This window comes from Moschus berezovskii, chromosome 9, assembly GCF_049115385.1.
Source record: "Moschus berezovskii isolate FMDL1 chromosome 9, NW_MosBer_1.0, whole genome shotgun sequence".
NCBI classification, from domain to species: domain Eukaryota; kingdom Metazoa; phylum Chordata; class Mammalia; order Artiodactyla; family Moschidae; genus Moschus; species Moschus berezovskii.
In genome coordinates, this window is record NC_142468.1 from 100,860,721 (window position 1) to 100,876,739 (window position 16,019).

Below are 16,019 nucleotides of genomic sequence, written 5' to 3' on the forward strand. Positions count from 1 at the left end.
ATGACACCGCTGAAGAGGTGTTTGGACATTATTTAGGAATGCACTTTAAATGCATTTCAAGTTCTGTAAAACAGTATGTGTGATTGTTAAAAAAGAAGCCTCCCTATTGTCACCCTTAATGTTTAAATGCATAATATCTACAGTCTGGCAGGTGTGCGTTGAAATCCCACCTTCACCACTTTCTCTCATGCAAATTTGAACAAAATGAATAAATTCTCTGCAGCTTAGTTTCTTTATCTAGAAAAACTTCCTCGAATGTTTCTTTTACTATTTTCAGTTCAGTTCAGTTCAGTTCATTTCAGTCGCTCAGGTGTGTCCAACTCTCTGCGACCCCATGAATCACAGCACGCCAGGCCTCCCTGTCCATCACCAACTCCCGGAGTTCACTCAAACTCATGTCCATCGAGTCGGTGATGCCATCCAGCCATCTCATTTTCTGTCGTCCCCGTCTCCTCCTGCCCCCAACCCCTCCCATCATCAGAGTCTTTTCCAGTGAGTCAACTCGTCGCATGAAGTGGCCAAAGTATTTACTATTTTAGCAGGTCTTTAAGCTTTTGAACTGTAGTGTTGGAGAAGACTCTTGAGAGTCCCTTGGACTGCAAGGAGATCCAATCAGTCCATTCTAAAGGAGATCAATCCTGGGTGTTCACTGGAAGGACTGATGCTAAAGCTGAAACTCCAATACTTTGGCCACCTCATGCAATGAGTTGACTCACTGGAAAAGACTCTGATGTTGGGAGGAACTGGGGGCAGGAGGAAAAGGGGATGACAGAGAATGAGATGGTTGGATGGCATCACCAACTCGATGCACATGAGTTTGAGCAAACTCCGGGAGTTGGTGATGAACAGGAAGGCCTGGCGTGCTGTGATTCATTGGGTCGCAAAGAGTCGGACACGACTGAGCGACTGAACTGAACTGAACTGAAACCTTGTAAAGTATATGATTATTGCTGCTATAATAGCTGCTGTCATTACAATGGTATTCTGCGTTTGGAATATGCACACAGATGACACTTCACATAGTTGTTTAGCTAAGGGCCTGGCTAACTACCTTGCTAGAGAGCTGCATTTTGTAACTAATCCCTAGTCAGTATGTATTAATTTTTAATTACCTACTTACCACAGTGCCTCCAACCATTCTGCATCTATTTAGTTAGGCTGCAAAATCCTGGAAGATATATCTAGGACTGTAAGGAGCATGGCCTAAGGATGGAGAGAGTGAACGAAATTTGCAGTGTGTTGTGGCATGAAAGCACTATATTAAAGGATGCACAGGGTGCTGTCGAGATGCAGAGGAGCTCATCTAAATCAGAGCAGGTTCAAGGAAGTCTTCCAGGAGAAGGCAATAATTGGAGTAAGCATTGGTTGGATAGAGAAGAAAGACATGCTGAGAAAGGGAGCTGTATAGGAGAACACAGGGAAGCAAGAAATATGACACCTTGGAGGAAGCACACATAATTTTTTTGAGCTGGGACATGGAGTTTGATAGCAAGAACTGAGGTAGAGAGTTAGGTCAAATATTCAAAAGTATATGATATGGAAATTAAAAGAGAAGGAAAAAGAAAGCATAGATTCTCCTGCCCCAAATAGTACATTGTACTGTTCTTATTCCAAGTTTACCTTCTCCATTTCAGCTCTATCTATGATATTCCTTGGAAAAGGCAATGGCAAGCCACTCCAGTACTCTTGCCTAGAAAATCCCATGGATGGAGGAGCCTGGTAGGCTGCAGTCCATGGGGTCGCTAGGAGTCAGACATGACTGAGCGACTTCACTTTCACTTTCACACATTGGAAAAGGAAATGGCAACCCACTCCAGTGTTCTTGCCTGGAGAATCCCAGGGACGGGGGAGCCTGGTGGGCTTCCGTCTAGGGGGTCACACAGAGTCGGACACGACTGAAGTGACTTAGCAGCAGTAGCAGCAGCATGATATTCCTCTTTGCCATCTAAGCAACTAAGCCTGGAACTGAATAAAAGGCAAAAGGAAATTTATGGCAACTGGTTATGGGAAGAGATGCCCATTGTCTTTTAACTGCAGCACACAATAAAAGAGAATCATCACATGTATGGAATTTATCATAGCTATGACCCGGAAAATAAAACATTAAATACTATGGCAGCAACACATCAATAGGTCATTTCTACATAAAAGGCACATCACATCAACCTTAGTTGTTTTATACCGAAAAACCAGTTTCTGGATAAAACAATGTACATGCATATTGAATTCTATCTGGCTAGATATATCTTTTCTCTGAGCACATCTTGTAGAAATGCATCATAGATTTAGAACAGTCTACAGTCTTGTTTCTACAAGCGCATTACTGATTGATGGTTGTGGCCAAAAATTTGTAATTTAAATTATTTGTTATGCATTTTTTTATGCCATCGCAGAGTAAAACCACTAACTACTCAAGTTTTTCCCCAAAACAGTTGCATATTTTTCCACATCATTATTTTTAATATAATTTATCCTCCTTTCACTTCGTTATGTGAAATTTGTAAACTGTTGTTGTTAGGAGGAATAATATTTTCCCTCTCTCGCAATTCTGCTTGCCATCGACATAATACAGAAACATTCATCTTGATATTAGCAAGACTTCTCTCTTTTTGCACTTCCTTCCCTATACCACTCACTCACTATTCCTCTTGGTATGAAGCATGCTTTATAGATCATTAAGGTTTAAAAAGGAGACTGACCATGAGGTCCTCATAGTTTTGCCCTTTCAGAGTTGCTCGCACACTCATGAGTGCTCTTTCTGCTCTTGGTGTTAAACCTGAGTCAGGGATTATAACCTGCCTTCTAGGAGCAGATTTGGAAACATCTCAAAGTGTCTTCCTCTAAGAATTATCTGCTCTAGAAGTATGGGTAGTTAAATGTATACCTGCCCCTGTCTGTTTAAGTATTTGTTCTGCAAACCCTCCCTTTGGGTTTCAGGGTTAAAATTAAGGGGAAATAGTACAGAGATTTTCAGAGTTATACATTCAATACAGCTTTACCAGTAATAATATTGATACTCTGTCTCTTCTTTTTTCCTGATTCTATTTATAGACTGGCTCAGAACTCAGGAGGGGGAAGGGGTGATTAACACTTCTGAGAATCCTGCAGTCAATTCCTAGTACCCTCAGTTCAGTCAGTTCAGTTCAGTCGCACAGTCGTGTCTGACTCTTTGTGACCCCATGAATCACAGCACGCCAGGCCTCCCTGTCCATCACCAACTCCCGGAGTTCACTCAAACTCATGTCCATAGAGTCGGTGATGCCATCCAGCCATCTCATTCTCTGTAGTCCCCATCTCCTCCCACCCCCGATCCCTCCCAGCATCAGACTCTTTTCCAGTGAGTCAACTCTACTACTAGTATTAGGCTTTTTTCAAAAATAGTTTTTAAATGGAAAAAAAAAATCACTCTCTTTAGTGTATCATTCTGTAAGTTTGGACAAAAGCATATAGTCTTGTAAACATCACAGTAACATAGGAGAGTTTCATCAAACCCCTAAATTCCCCTGGTCCCATTCGTAGTCAACCTTCTCTCCCTTGCTCTGGTCTTGGTACAAGTGATCTGTTCTCTGTCCCTAGTGTTTTGTCTTTTCTAGACTTGGATCTGGAATGACATGGAATCATATAGAAATAGCTTTTTGAACACGACTTCCTTCATTTAGCATAATGCCTGTGAGATTCATTCAATAGCAAGTTGTTTTAATTACCATAAACCCATGTTCATTTTAATATCTATTTATTAAGTATCCCCATTACTATTCTTCTAAAATTATTCTGAAACCAATTCAGTTATTCACTGATACTAAGTAGAATACTTCTATGAAATAACCTGAATACTAGGTAATTATATCTGCATTCATCTTACACATCAATTTAGGGAGAAGTAAGATATTGACAATTTTGGGCTTTTTAATACAGAACATGTTTATTTCTGCACTTATTCAGGTCTTCTTTTATGTCCTCCAACAATGTTTAATAAAGTTTTCCATTACATACTAAAACTATCAAAATTATGACATATTATTTTACTTAATTTTAATGTCATTTTCAATTGTATTTTTGTTATTTCTGGAGTGAAGAAAGTCAGTTTTATATATGTGCGTGTGTGTGTGTTTGTGTGTGATACATATATATATATTTACTTGAAATTAACCACTAAAATAAACTCTAAATAATTCAAAATTGTATTCAATTTTGGGGGGCTTAGTATATAACATTTCAGCTATGATAAATATGTTTTTCTATTATTTTTCAGTGTTTTATTTTATATCTTAGATCATGATATTTCAAGCACTTAGTACATTTTCTGAATTTTTTTCCAAAAAGCTGGAGAACAAAATAGATATATGCCATAAAATTTGTGAGACAGTTCAACTCCAGTAAGATTTGCTGATTTTAATCTATTTATACAATATGTTGAATATTTTGCATTTTACAAAAATATTTTAATATTTGAGATAAAAACCACAGTTTGCACTTGGCTTATTTGACATGGATAAAATTGCTAATTTCATTGGAGCTACTGTCAACATTTCCAATAGGTAGAGGTAAATCTTTTAGGTGGCATAAGAAATCTAAGAAAATGCATCTAAAGCTGGAAGTTAGACCACCTAGCAAAAATTAACACAAATTTATAAGGAGCTTGGGCGCCATCTAGAGAGAGCAACCTCCTGTTTCTCTTCCTGGCTTTAAACAAGAAACCAAGAATTAGGAAGGAGAATTTATACATAGTCGGTAGTTAATGTTAAATAATAGTTTTAAAAACAGTTGAGTAGATAGTTCTATGCCCTCAATGATGTTTTTACCTTAACCTGGCCTCCTGTTTTAGGATTAACATTGTCCTTTTTATGTACACACTGTCCATGCTACATGATGCTATCATTTAAAGTTTGACTTTTTATTGCATTTTTTTTGTCAAGAGCCACTAATCAAGTTACCCCTTGAGGCTTGCAATGATGTTTCATTTCTTATTCCCACTAGATTATTACACAATCTCTGGCATAAAATAGATTCTCAGGGCAGATTCATTTTAAGCAGTTAGTGCTACGGTTAATTATGTGATGAAGATTTAAAGATTTAAGGGGAATAAATTACATCTCAACCATTTTCAGTTAGTGTGGCAGTGAAATGGTCAGTTAATATATTTGAGAAGTCAGTAGTGACATGGGATTAGAAGGAGAGACAAAAGAGTAGAGGAGAGCCATTTACAGAAAATATACTCTGGTAACCAGTATAGTTGCAGGTTAGTCATAGAAATCCCAATTTATATGTTAATGTCAGATGCATTAACCTCTCTTTTATTTGTTGGTACCTGTACAATTTAACATATTCTAAACATGTGTGGAGAAGACTCTTGAGAGTCCCTTGGACTGCAAGGAGATCCAAACAGTCCATTCTAAAGGAGATCAGTCCTGGGTGTTCATTGGCCAATACTTTGGCCATCTGATGCGAAAAGCTGACTCATTTGAAAAGACCCTGATGCTGGGAAAGATTGAAGGCAGGAGGAGAAGGGGACAACAGAGGATGAGATGGTTGGATGTAATCACCAACTCGATGGACATGGGTTTGGGTGGACTCCGGGAGTTGGTGATGGACAGGGAGGCCTGGCGTGCTGCGGTTCATTGGGTCGCAAAGAGTCGGACATGACTGAGCGACTGAACTGAACTGAACTGAAACGTGTGGTTATCAAAGCTGTTTATTTCTGTGCATATCAGAAACTTTCCTTTGTTTATAGTAATTTTAGCATTATCTTCTCTTATGGCCAGTGGCAGAGATTTCTTTGAAATATATGTCATTTCCAGAAACATTTAATGAGTGGCAAGTTTATACTAGTATTTAGATTATATAATGTATCAGGATGGTTAAAATATGATCTTTAATTTTGAAACCATCAGTGTTTAGGCATTTTTAGAGGAACATTTTAATTAATACTGTAATTTAACAGACACCATTAGATATTTTTTTTCTGTGAATCTATGGAAATATGAGATCTTATTTCTGATATGAGCAGCTTTAGCCCACAGCAGTCAGAAAACCAGTGTGCACAGAAGCCTGAGAATCCTAAACACAACATCAGAGGTAGAAAAGGCAAAGTGAGCATTAAAGAAAGTAGAAGTAGCTTCTGAATGGAAGCCTGTTGGTGTTCTTTAAAATATAAGAGCAATGGCAGATTTGGCATAAGAATTTATTTTACAGGCTGGAGTAGAAGGCTTTCAAAGTCATGTAGTTCAACTCTAAAGAGTTTTGAGAAGAAAGTTCATGACAGGAGTAGCAGTAAAAAGTCATCAAAGAGTAGTATTAGGGACGTGTTATTGGGGACAACTGACATAGACGAGGGTAGAAGGAAATACGAAAACCCAGAATATATGGAAGTCTATCTGACATGACCTTATGGGGCTCTAGAAGAATTATGCATGAGTGCTTCAGTTTGATGTGCATCAAATCACTTCCCCAAATATTGTGGCTCATGTAGCCACTTTATTCTGCTTGCAAATTTGTGGGTCAGTGAGTGAGAAAGGGCTGAGACAAGTAGTTCACATCTGAGCAACATAGGGTCAGTTTATTTTGAAACTGAACTCATCTTGGGGTCATCTTTCAAGAGGGCTCCTTTTTTCATATGTCTGGCATTATGAGCTGTAAATCTTCATTGGGAGAGGCATGTCTCATTGTAGAAGAGTATATGGAACAAAAGGTGCATATTTCTTTGTAAAATATGATCTGCTATAGGAGGATAGTCAGGATTGTGACCCAGTATCTTGCTAACATTATATCATAGGTGAAAGAGCTATTGAACCAGAAGAATAACTGAGAATATTAATAAAGAGACAGAAATAATGAAAAAAAGACATTTTGGAATGAAAAAATACAATAACAGAAACGAAACATTCACTAGTAGAAATGAAACACTCAACTGCACTTTGGCTTTCAGAAGAAAATATCAGTGAACTTGAGGATAAGTCAGTTGAGAGTATCCAGTCAAGGAACAGAAACAAAGAAGAATAAAGAAAAATTAAAAGCACTTTAGAGACGTGAGGAGTACCATTAAAAGTACTAAAATATATAATGGTAATTGTAAAGGAAAACAAGACAGAAAGAAAGAAATAGAGAGAATAGTTAAAGAAATAACAAGAGACCCAAAACCTTCCTATACTTGATGAGAAACACTAATATATATGCCAAAAAATCTCATGTGAGTGCTCAGTACTTGAGTCATGTCCAATTTTTTGCGATCCCATGGACTGTAGCTTGGCAAGCTCATCTGTCCATGAAATTTTCCAGGCAAGAATACTGGACTGGGTTGCCATTTCCTTCTCCGGGGGATCTTCCTGACCCAGGGATCGAACATGTATCGCCTCCGTCTTCTGCATTGGCAGGTGGATTCTTTACCTCTGCACCACCTGGGAAGCCCTCAGTGACCTTAATAAATTCAGCTTCACAGCTACATACATATTAGTCAAACTGTTAAATACTAAGTAATGGATCTTGAATCCAGAAAAAAAAATACTCATACAGCACACACAAGTTACTCTCAATATGTTTACAGTTCGTCCCTCATCAAAAAGCATAGATGCCAGAAGTTAGTGGAATGACATACTTAAAGTTCTAGAGGGAACAAAGCAGATGTTATTCTTAAAATATTATTTCTCTACCTTTACTTGTCTTTAGGCTACCTGAAGGAGTAGCACTTGTTTTTATTTCACATACCTAGTAACTCACTCAAGATAGAAAAGCAGACAACATTCCTCAAAACATTGTAATGCAAATAAAAACTCCACAGCAACCTTGGACAAAAGTTTACTGTTGAGGTATACAATAGAACACCAAAACTTATGGAACAAATTTGGGGAGAGTTTCTTTGAGAAATTGTCTCTTTCAAAAGTGACTAGGTACATTGAGGAATTAGAAAGTTACATGCATGACCAGAGTGAAATATACGCTCAAAAACATTTAAAAAGACATGAGAAGACTTTAAGCTTTCATCTCTGACTGGTCTCTAAGCTAAGTGCAAACAGAAAGTTAAGGCTTAAGGCAAAGTTGTAAATGGCCTGTTTAAGCACTGAATACGTGTTCCTGCACAGAGCCAATCTGCAAAGTTTTAGTGGTTCTTTCTTCCTTCCCTCTCTGTGTTTTCTTTCTCTTTGTCTTCGTCTCTCAATCTCTCTCTCCTCGACTCCCTTTCTCTCTCTCACCTGCTCTTTACATTCAGAAAAGCTCTGTCAAAACACTAGCTGAAGACAGAGGAGTCCAAGATGGCAAAATAGGAAGAACCTGAACTCATCGCTTCCCCTGAAAAAATAAACTGACTAAAACATACCTCATACTTGATCAAGGATGTGGTGTATTTATTCCAAATTTTGTATGTGAATAAATGTAATATCTAGTTAATTTTTATGTTTGACATTTATAGAAGTAAGATGTTTAATGTTCACTGGCCTATTATTCTCTTCATTTAAAAAATAATTTTCTTATACTCTTTGTTCATTTTTCTCTTCAAGTTTTCTTACTGATTTGTAATTTATTATTATTTTTTTCTATATTGAAGATATTAGGGCTTTGTGATCAGGGCTATAATACCCACTCTGGAACTTTGTGTGGATTGGAAAATAAAATGTGATTCCATTTTGGCGGACGCAGGCTTGGTCAGTGTAAATGGTTCATTGGAAGGGTGTGGCACAGGCTGGATGTCAGCCCCCAAAGACCCTTTGGCCAGTAGGTTGAGCAGTTAAAGCTTACATGATTCACAAGTTTAGACATACAGTTAACCAGTTTGTAGCTGGATTTTAATATTATTGTGATGATGTCTCAAATACAAAATGGTTTTTTTAATTTTAAATATTTTGATAATTTATCCTTCTACTATCTGAATTCTTCCATTGTGGAGAGAAGCGGCAGTAAAGGGGAAAGGAGAGGGAAGGGAAGAAAATGGACAAGAAGAGAAGAAATTTATTCATGTGATTTGGAGCCCTAGCAAGTCAGGTAATCTGAAGTGTGGACTGGCAGGCTGGAATCCCAAGCAAGCTGATGACTTTTTTTTTTCTTTTTTTTTATTGTTGTTCTTCTATTCAATCTCAGAGATTTAGAGAATAATCTAGAGTATTCATTTAGCCTTCAACTGATTGGGTAAGGCCCACCCACATTGTGGATTGTGATCTTCTTTACTCAGAGTTCACCAATTTAACATCAGTCTCATCCAAAGACACTTTCCATGTTGGCACGTGTAATTAATTATCACATTTAGTAAATCCTTCCCTACCTCTGTATCAAGTGTCCACTTCTGTGATTTGTCACAGTTTCTCTGTAGTTGTTTTACATAATATAGCTGTACCCACATAAAAGCTACATTTCAGACACAAGTGACACTGATATGTCGTCTACTTCTACAATCACTATTTAGCAACCATTATTTCTGTGTTTCTAATAGAGAAACAGAACCTTAGAAAGGTTTTATTGTTCCTTTTAGTGAACTATAATTATGTAACACCAGTTTGGAACTGGTCTTTTCATCACATGCAGGTGCTATCTTGGAAGAAAAATTTGTTATAAATTTGACTGCATATATATGTCGAATATGGAATTCAATGTTATGCAGATAGTTGCAAATGTGATTACCATTCATTAGAACATTCTAGGATTTTTGCAACCATACAACCATTAGAATAAGAAACTTGATTTAATTTAAAATGATTTGGGTAAGTAAGTGGGACACTAATTATAAATGATCTCTAGTAACCCAGATCTGGGTTACTGACTTTCTCTGACTTTGAGAAAGAAAATATTTTGTTATATATAAATCTGATATTGCTGGTAGGAATGAGCCTTCTCCAAAGTGTTATGCTGGATCTTCAGCATATTTTTAGAATGTAGCTTGTTAATTTGACTATTTGAGAAAGAATCATGAATATTTTTGAGGTCTTCCCTCATAGCTCAGTTGGTAAAGAATCTGCCTGCAATGCAGGAGACCAGGGTTCAATTGCTGGGTCAGGAAGATCCTCTGGAGAGGAAATGGCAACCCACTCCAGTATCCTCGCCTGGAGAATCCCATGGACAGAGGAATCTGGCAGGTTACAGTCCATGGGATTGCAAAAGTCGGACACAACTTAGTGACTAAACCACCAACCAAAAGTATATTTTATACTTTTTAAACTAGATAATGATGCCTTATTATTCTAGTTATTAAATTAGTTATCTATTACTTATTAAAATAATTGCAGCTATGATTTTATAACCTGACAGACATTTAAAATGTTTCTTCCATTGTCAATTGGGGAAGTGAACATGATTCACTACCAAAAATTTCCACTAGAAGATGGTTTATTCCCCAGACTCCATCATGATAATTAGACAAAAATAGCTGGTCTTTAAAGGATTCTTAATCTGATAGGCAAGAGGATATAGACATTAATATCTGAAATCTGAGGGAAACTCAAATCTGAAGTTCTCTATCTTCTTAAAATGATACTTCTCTGACTTATTTTTTAGGAGGCAGAAGAGATAATTAAATCTCTGGAATTAAAATATGTATGTTTTAAAAAGTTTTATTTAAGTATAATAGATGTAAAATTCAAACTGAGGGATCTACAGTGTCAGTACTGAATATTTTAACTCCAGCTTAGTAAAAATCACTGGATGTATATTTAAGTGAATGTGTGTCTAAACAGAAAAGTCAGATAGAGACTGATTTGTTTTTTTAACTTGTATATTAAATGATTAGAGTAAAGCGTATTAACATTTAAATTTCTTCATTGCTATACTTAAGCATCTTTTGTAGGTATGCAACCTCATTTTTTTTTCCTGATTACAAATTCAACATTGTTTAATTATCTTTAAAAAGCGCTTGCAAATCATAAAAGGGTCTCTGAAATTAGAACCTTATTTAAGTTTTTCTTATTTTACATTTTTTAGTATCTATTTTATTTATTTATTATTTTTATTGGAGGCTAATTATTTTACAATATTATATTGATTGGTTTTGCCATACATTGACATGAATCTGCCCCGGGTGTACATGAGTTCCCCTTCCTGAACCCCTCTCCCACCTCTGTTGAGATATAGTTTACATATCATACAGTTCACTCACTCTAAGTGTTCAGTTCAATGGTTTTTAGTATCTTTACATTTCAGAGTTGTGCATCCATCACCAATATCTAATTCTGGAACATTTTGACTCAACGGCAAGTGTTGTTTTTTTTTTTTTAATTTTTTGTTTCCTGAATTTTCCATTTGATTATTTCAACTTTTCATTCTCTTAATTTTTATAAAACACTAAATTAAACATAGTTGTTTTAGGTTTACATGTGACATTTTTCATGGTCATAAAGAGGAAGAAATATCAATAAAGATACTGCCAAATGGTCTGTACTATGTATGCTACAATGGGTGTCAGGGTAATCCAACTATATTTATGAAGAGTTCCTGAATTGTGATTTATGACCACTCTGTCCACGAAGCACTTAATTTCAAATCTATAACCCCAGTCTATTAACAAAGGTGTTGCAATTAAATATTTAAAAAGTTCAAGAGGAATAAAAAAGTTTTGAGTCCTTATTATCTTGACAAAAGTCTGTTGAGATGAGTACTATTTGAGTGGTTTAAAACAGATAAAACCATTAACTCCTATAGATTTTAAAATTTTACTATTGTGTCCTATTCATATCATTAGAATATTTCAAGCATGGAATGTGTTTCTTTATGTGCTTAGTCGCTCAGTTGTGTCTGACTCTTTGGGGCCCCATGTAGGCTGTAGCCCACCAGGCTCCTCTGTCCATGGAATTTTCCAGCCAAGAATACTGGAGTGGGTTGCCATTTCCTACTTCAGGGGGTCTTCCCAACACTGGAATCTAACCCACATCTCTTGAGTCTCCTGCATTGGCAGGTGGGTTCCTCATCACTAGCACCACCTGGGAAGCCCCTGTGTTACTTTAGTTCCCTGTAAAAACTTTATAATACTATTTTTTCATATTATATTTTCAATTTTATAAAGGGTAAACTTAATAAAACTCTTACAAAGGACAGGTCTACATGTTTTGTAAAATTTTTCGTAAAGAACTATTCAATGACTTTACAGATTGGTTTATATAGTAACTTCCTCTTGTGACGAAAGTGAAACACAAGCTTATCTTTCTTGATAAATCAATATTGGGATCTATACATCCCATTGTACTTCTGGGGAGCTCAAAGCTATATTTTTAAATCAAATACTGAACTTAGCAATCTCTTATACATAATTGTGACAGCAGCACACCCCCCTCACCAAATTATTTCATAGGTTTTATGCTCTGATTTTTGTTAAGAGGTCCTAAAAAATATCTCATTCATTGAAAGCCATCTTAAAATCTTTTCAAAACAGTTTATAAAAAAACAATTAGACCATTAGCTTTGTATTCCCAAACCAAATTTAAAAAAATAACAAAAGCAGTAATTTTTAAAAATGTCTGGAATCAGGGGAATTGTATAAATCTTAGATAAATTTATTTATTTTCTTTCATATTGGTTGGTTTCTATATGCTTAATTAGGTGAGAATGGGAAACTCTGTTGGTGTTATATAGATATGATCTGAATGAGTGAGTGTGTGAAGGAGTAAATTAGTACAGAAGATATGTTTACTAAATATCATAAGAGTTTTTGCACTTAAAACTGGTGTATTTTATATTTGATCAATTGGAGTTAATAAATCAGGCCCCCCAAAAAAATCCAAATAGGCTTAACCCGAAGATATACTAACTCTATTGCTCTTTGGGAAGCCATATCTTGAGTTGAATATTAATTGGAAAATAAGACATAATTTTTCTGAACCAGATCTTCTTTATCATTCCGTTAATCACAAGCATTATAACAAATTATACTATAAGGGCCTTTTTCATTTTTTGACAAAAACAATTTCCTAAATGATAAAAGAAAAAATATATTCTCATTATAATTATAAAGCATAAAAAAACACAATTATAAAGAAGTGCATGAATAATAGTCTATATCCGTGTTAACATGGTATCAGTCTATACTCTTTTATCTCTCTTTTCCATATATAGAATTTGCTGACTACAGCCCATTTTTATAGCCTTTTGAAATATTTTATAAGTGAACTCCACCAGATTTCTGTCATTTGTAGATTTGATAATTATGTTTTCTCCAAGTTTAGGAAAGAGTCCTGTGGCCTCAACTGAGGCTATTCTCCCTGATGGTACAAATCCATGCTTTACATTAAAATTGTATATAATTGGGCTACTATTTAGATCAAATTTTGCTCAAAGACAGTAACAGAAAATATGATAAATGCCATTCTATAACTCATATAGAGCACAATAATGTCACCACCCCCCAATTTACTAAACAGAATATACAATGGTTCACAATCTGGCAGGTTTCCTATATTTATATATCATCTCAAATATGTTTTTAACCAAATCATGCTTTTTAGCTTGGAAGAATATTTTTCCTTTTAATTTGCCTCGAAGGGATGAAATTTACTTCATCTCTTGGCTTCTGGTGAGAGACATGTTGGTTGGTGCTTAGGTATGTAGATATGGCCACCCATCAAATGTCTTTGCCAGATATTGTTTTGAGTTTGTGTAGGTAAATGCAAGGGGCTTACCTTGTAGCCCAGTGGGTAAAGAATCCATCTGCAATGAGGGAGACCTGGGTTCGATCCCTGGTTTGGGAAGATCCCCTGGAGGAGGGCATGGCAACCCGCTCTAGTATTCTTGTCTGGAGAATCCCCATGGACAGAAGAGCTTGGCGGGCTGTAGGCCATAGAGTCACAAACAGTCCGACATGACTGAACAACTAAGCACAGCACAGGTAAATGGAAAACAGAGGAGAGAAGGGGAGACTTGACAATGTACATTCAATTGTCATTGATGGCATTATTTTAAATTAAGTTTTAATTCAAATTCTTAGGTCTGTTACTTAAAAACAGTTAAAAATAGTGACTGGTGGACAGACTATAATACTATTAAGAAAATCTTTATATTCTCAATCCTACAAGGATTTTTGGTTCACCTTCTATACATGATTGATTCTATATTTGCTCATGGCCAAAGGCTAGATAATGGAGAAAAAAATATTCCCACAACTCTCATCTATGCTGGAGTCTCCCAGGATGTCTAACTGCCCCTAAGGAAACACTGAAGTCTGAAAAAGGTGAATAAATATGTTGGTAGGCAATTGGTTTAAATCTTCTATATAGCGTATTTTATGTTCTCTCTTACAACTTAAAAACTATATTTCAGTTCAGTTCAGTTCAGTCGCTCAGTCGTGTCCGACTCTCCGCGACCCCATGAATCACAGCACGCCAAGCCTCCCTATCCATCACCAACTCCCGGAGTTCACTCAAACTCATGTCCACAGAGTCGGTGATGCCATCCAGCCATCTCATTCTCCGTCGTCCCCTTCTCCTCCCGCCCCCAACCTTTCCCAGCATCAGAGTCTTTTCCAGTGAGTCAACTCGTCGCATGAGGTTGCCAAAGTATTTAGATCACACTTAATCGATCACTTTCAAGTGCCTGGGAAATGATAGGCACTTTCAATTATATCTCTTTTCTTTGTGTAGATTCAGAACAAAATCTGAGACCAGTGATAATGGACCTGCAGAATTATTCCTCCATATCAGAATTTGTGTTGCATGGACTCTGCACTTCACAGCATCTTCAAAAATTTTTCTTTGTATTCTTCTCTGAGATCTATGTGGTCACTGTTCTGGGCAACCTTATCATTGTGGTCACTGTAGTATCTGACCCCCATTTACACTCCTCCCCTATGTACTTCCTGCTGGGGAATGTCTCTTTCCTGGACATATGGCTGGCCTTATTTGCCACTCCCAAGATGATCAGGGACTTCCTTAGTGATCAAAAGCTCATCTCCTTCAGAGGATGTATGGCTCAGATCTTCTTCTTGCACTTTGTTGGAGGGGCTGAGATGGTACTTCTTGTTACCATGGCCTATGACAGGTATGTGGCCATATGCAAGCCTTTACATTACATGACAGTGATGAGCCGGCAGACTTGCGTGGGGCTGGTGTTGGATTCATGGGGCATTGGATTTGTGCACTCCATCAGTCAGGTAGCCTTTACTGTAAATTTACCTTACTGTGGCCCCAACGAGGTGAACAGCTTTTTCTGTGACCTTCCTCTTGTGATCAAGCTTGCCTGCCTGGACAATTATGTCTTGGGTATACTTATGATCTTAGACAGTGGGTTGCTTTCCATGAGCTGTTTTCTTCTCCTCCTGATCTCCTACACTGTTATTCTCATCACTGTCTGACAGCGTGCAGCTGGTGGGGTATCCAAAGCACTCTCAACTTGCTCAGCACATATCATGGTAGTCACACTCTTCTTTGGGCCCTGCATTTTCATTTATGTGTGGCCTTTTAGTAGGTTCTCTGTGGACAAGCTCCTCTCTGTGTTTTATACCCTTTTTACTCCACTCTTGAACCCTCTTATCTACACACTGAGAAATAAGGAGATGAAAATATCTATGAAGAAACTGAGAAACCGACATGTGACTTTTCACTGAAGTCCAGCTTTCCAAAAAGTTATATGTTCTTATTCATTCAGAAGATATCTTTCTTTAATATAATTCTGATCAAATATTTCATTCTGACATGACATTGGTATAATTTGTATTGTGTTACATTATAGAGAAATAGTTACTGATTTCAACAAAATATATACATAATTTTGTGTGTGATATTATATATATGCATATGTAATTGCTCATACAATATATGTTTACTCAGGGCTTCCCTAATGGCTTAGATGGTAAAGAATCTGCCTGCAATGCAGGAGACACATATTCAATCGCTGGGCTGGGAAGAGCCTATGGAGAAGGGAATGGCTACCCACTCCAGTATTCTTGCCTGGAAAATACTGTGGACAGAGGAGCCTGGCAGGCTACAGTTCATGGGTTCACAGAGAACTGGACACAACGGAGCTACTAAGCAGGCATGCATGCGTATGTTTACTCAATTCCACACATCCTCCTTGGAATGAATTCCACATTCTTTAAGCCAGATTTCTCTTAACAATTT

General features: G+C 36.9%; 1 protein-coding gene across 1 annotated transcript; it reads left to right on the plus strand.

Moving 5' to 3' along the window:
- Positions 1 to 14,572: 14,572 nt before the first annotated feature.
- On the plus strand, positions 14,573 to 15,505 carry LOC129562606 (olfactory receptor 4K14). Its single transcript, XM_055435925.2, is given in 1 exon segment — positions 14,573 to 15,505. A coding segment is annotated over 1 exon segment (933 nt).
- Positions 15,506 to 16,019: the final 514 nt, after the last annotated feature.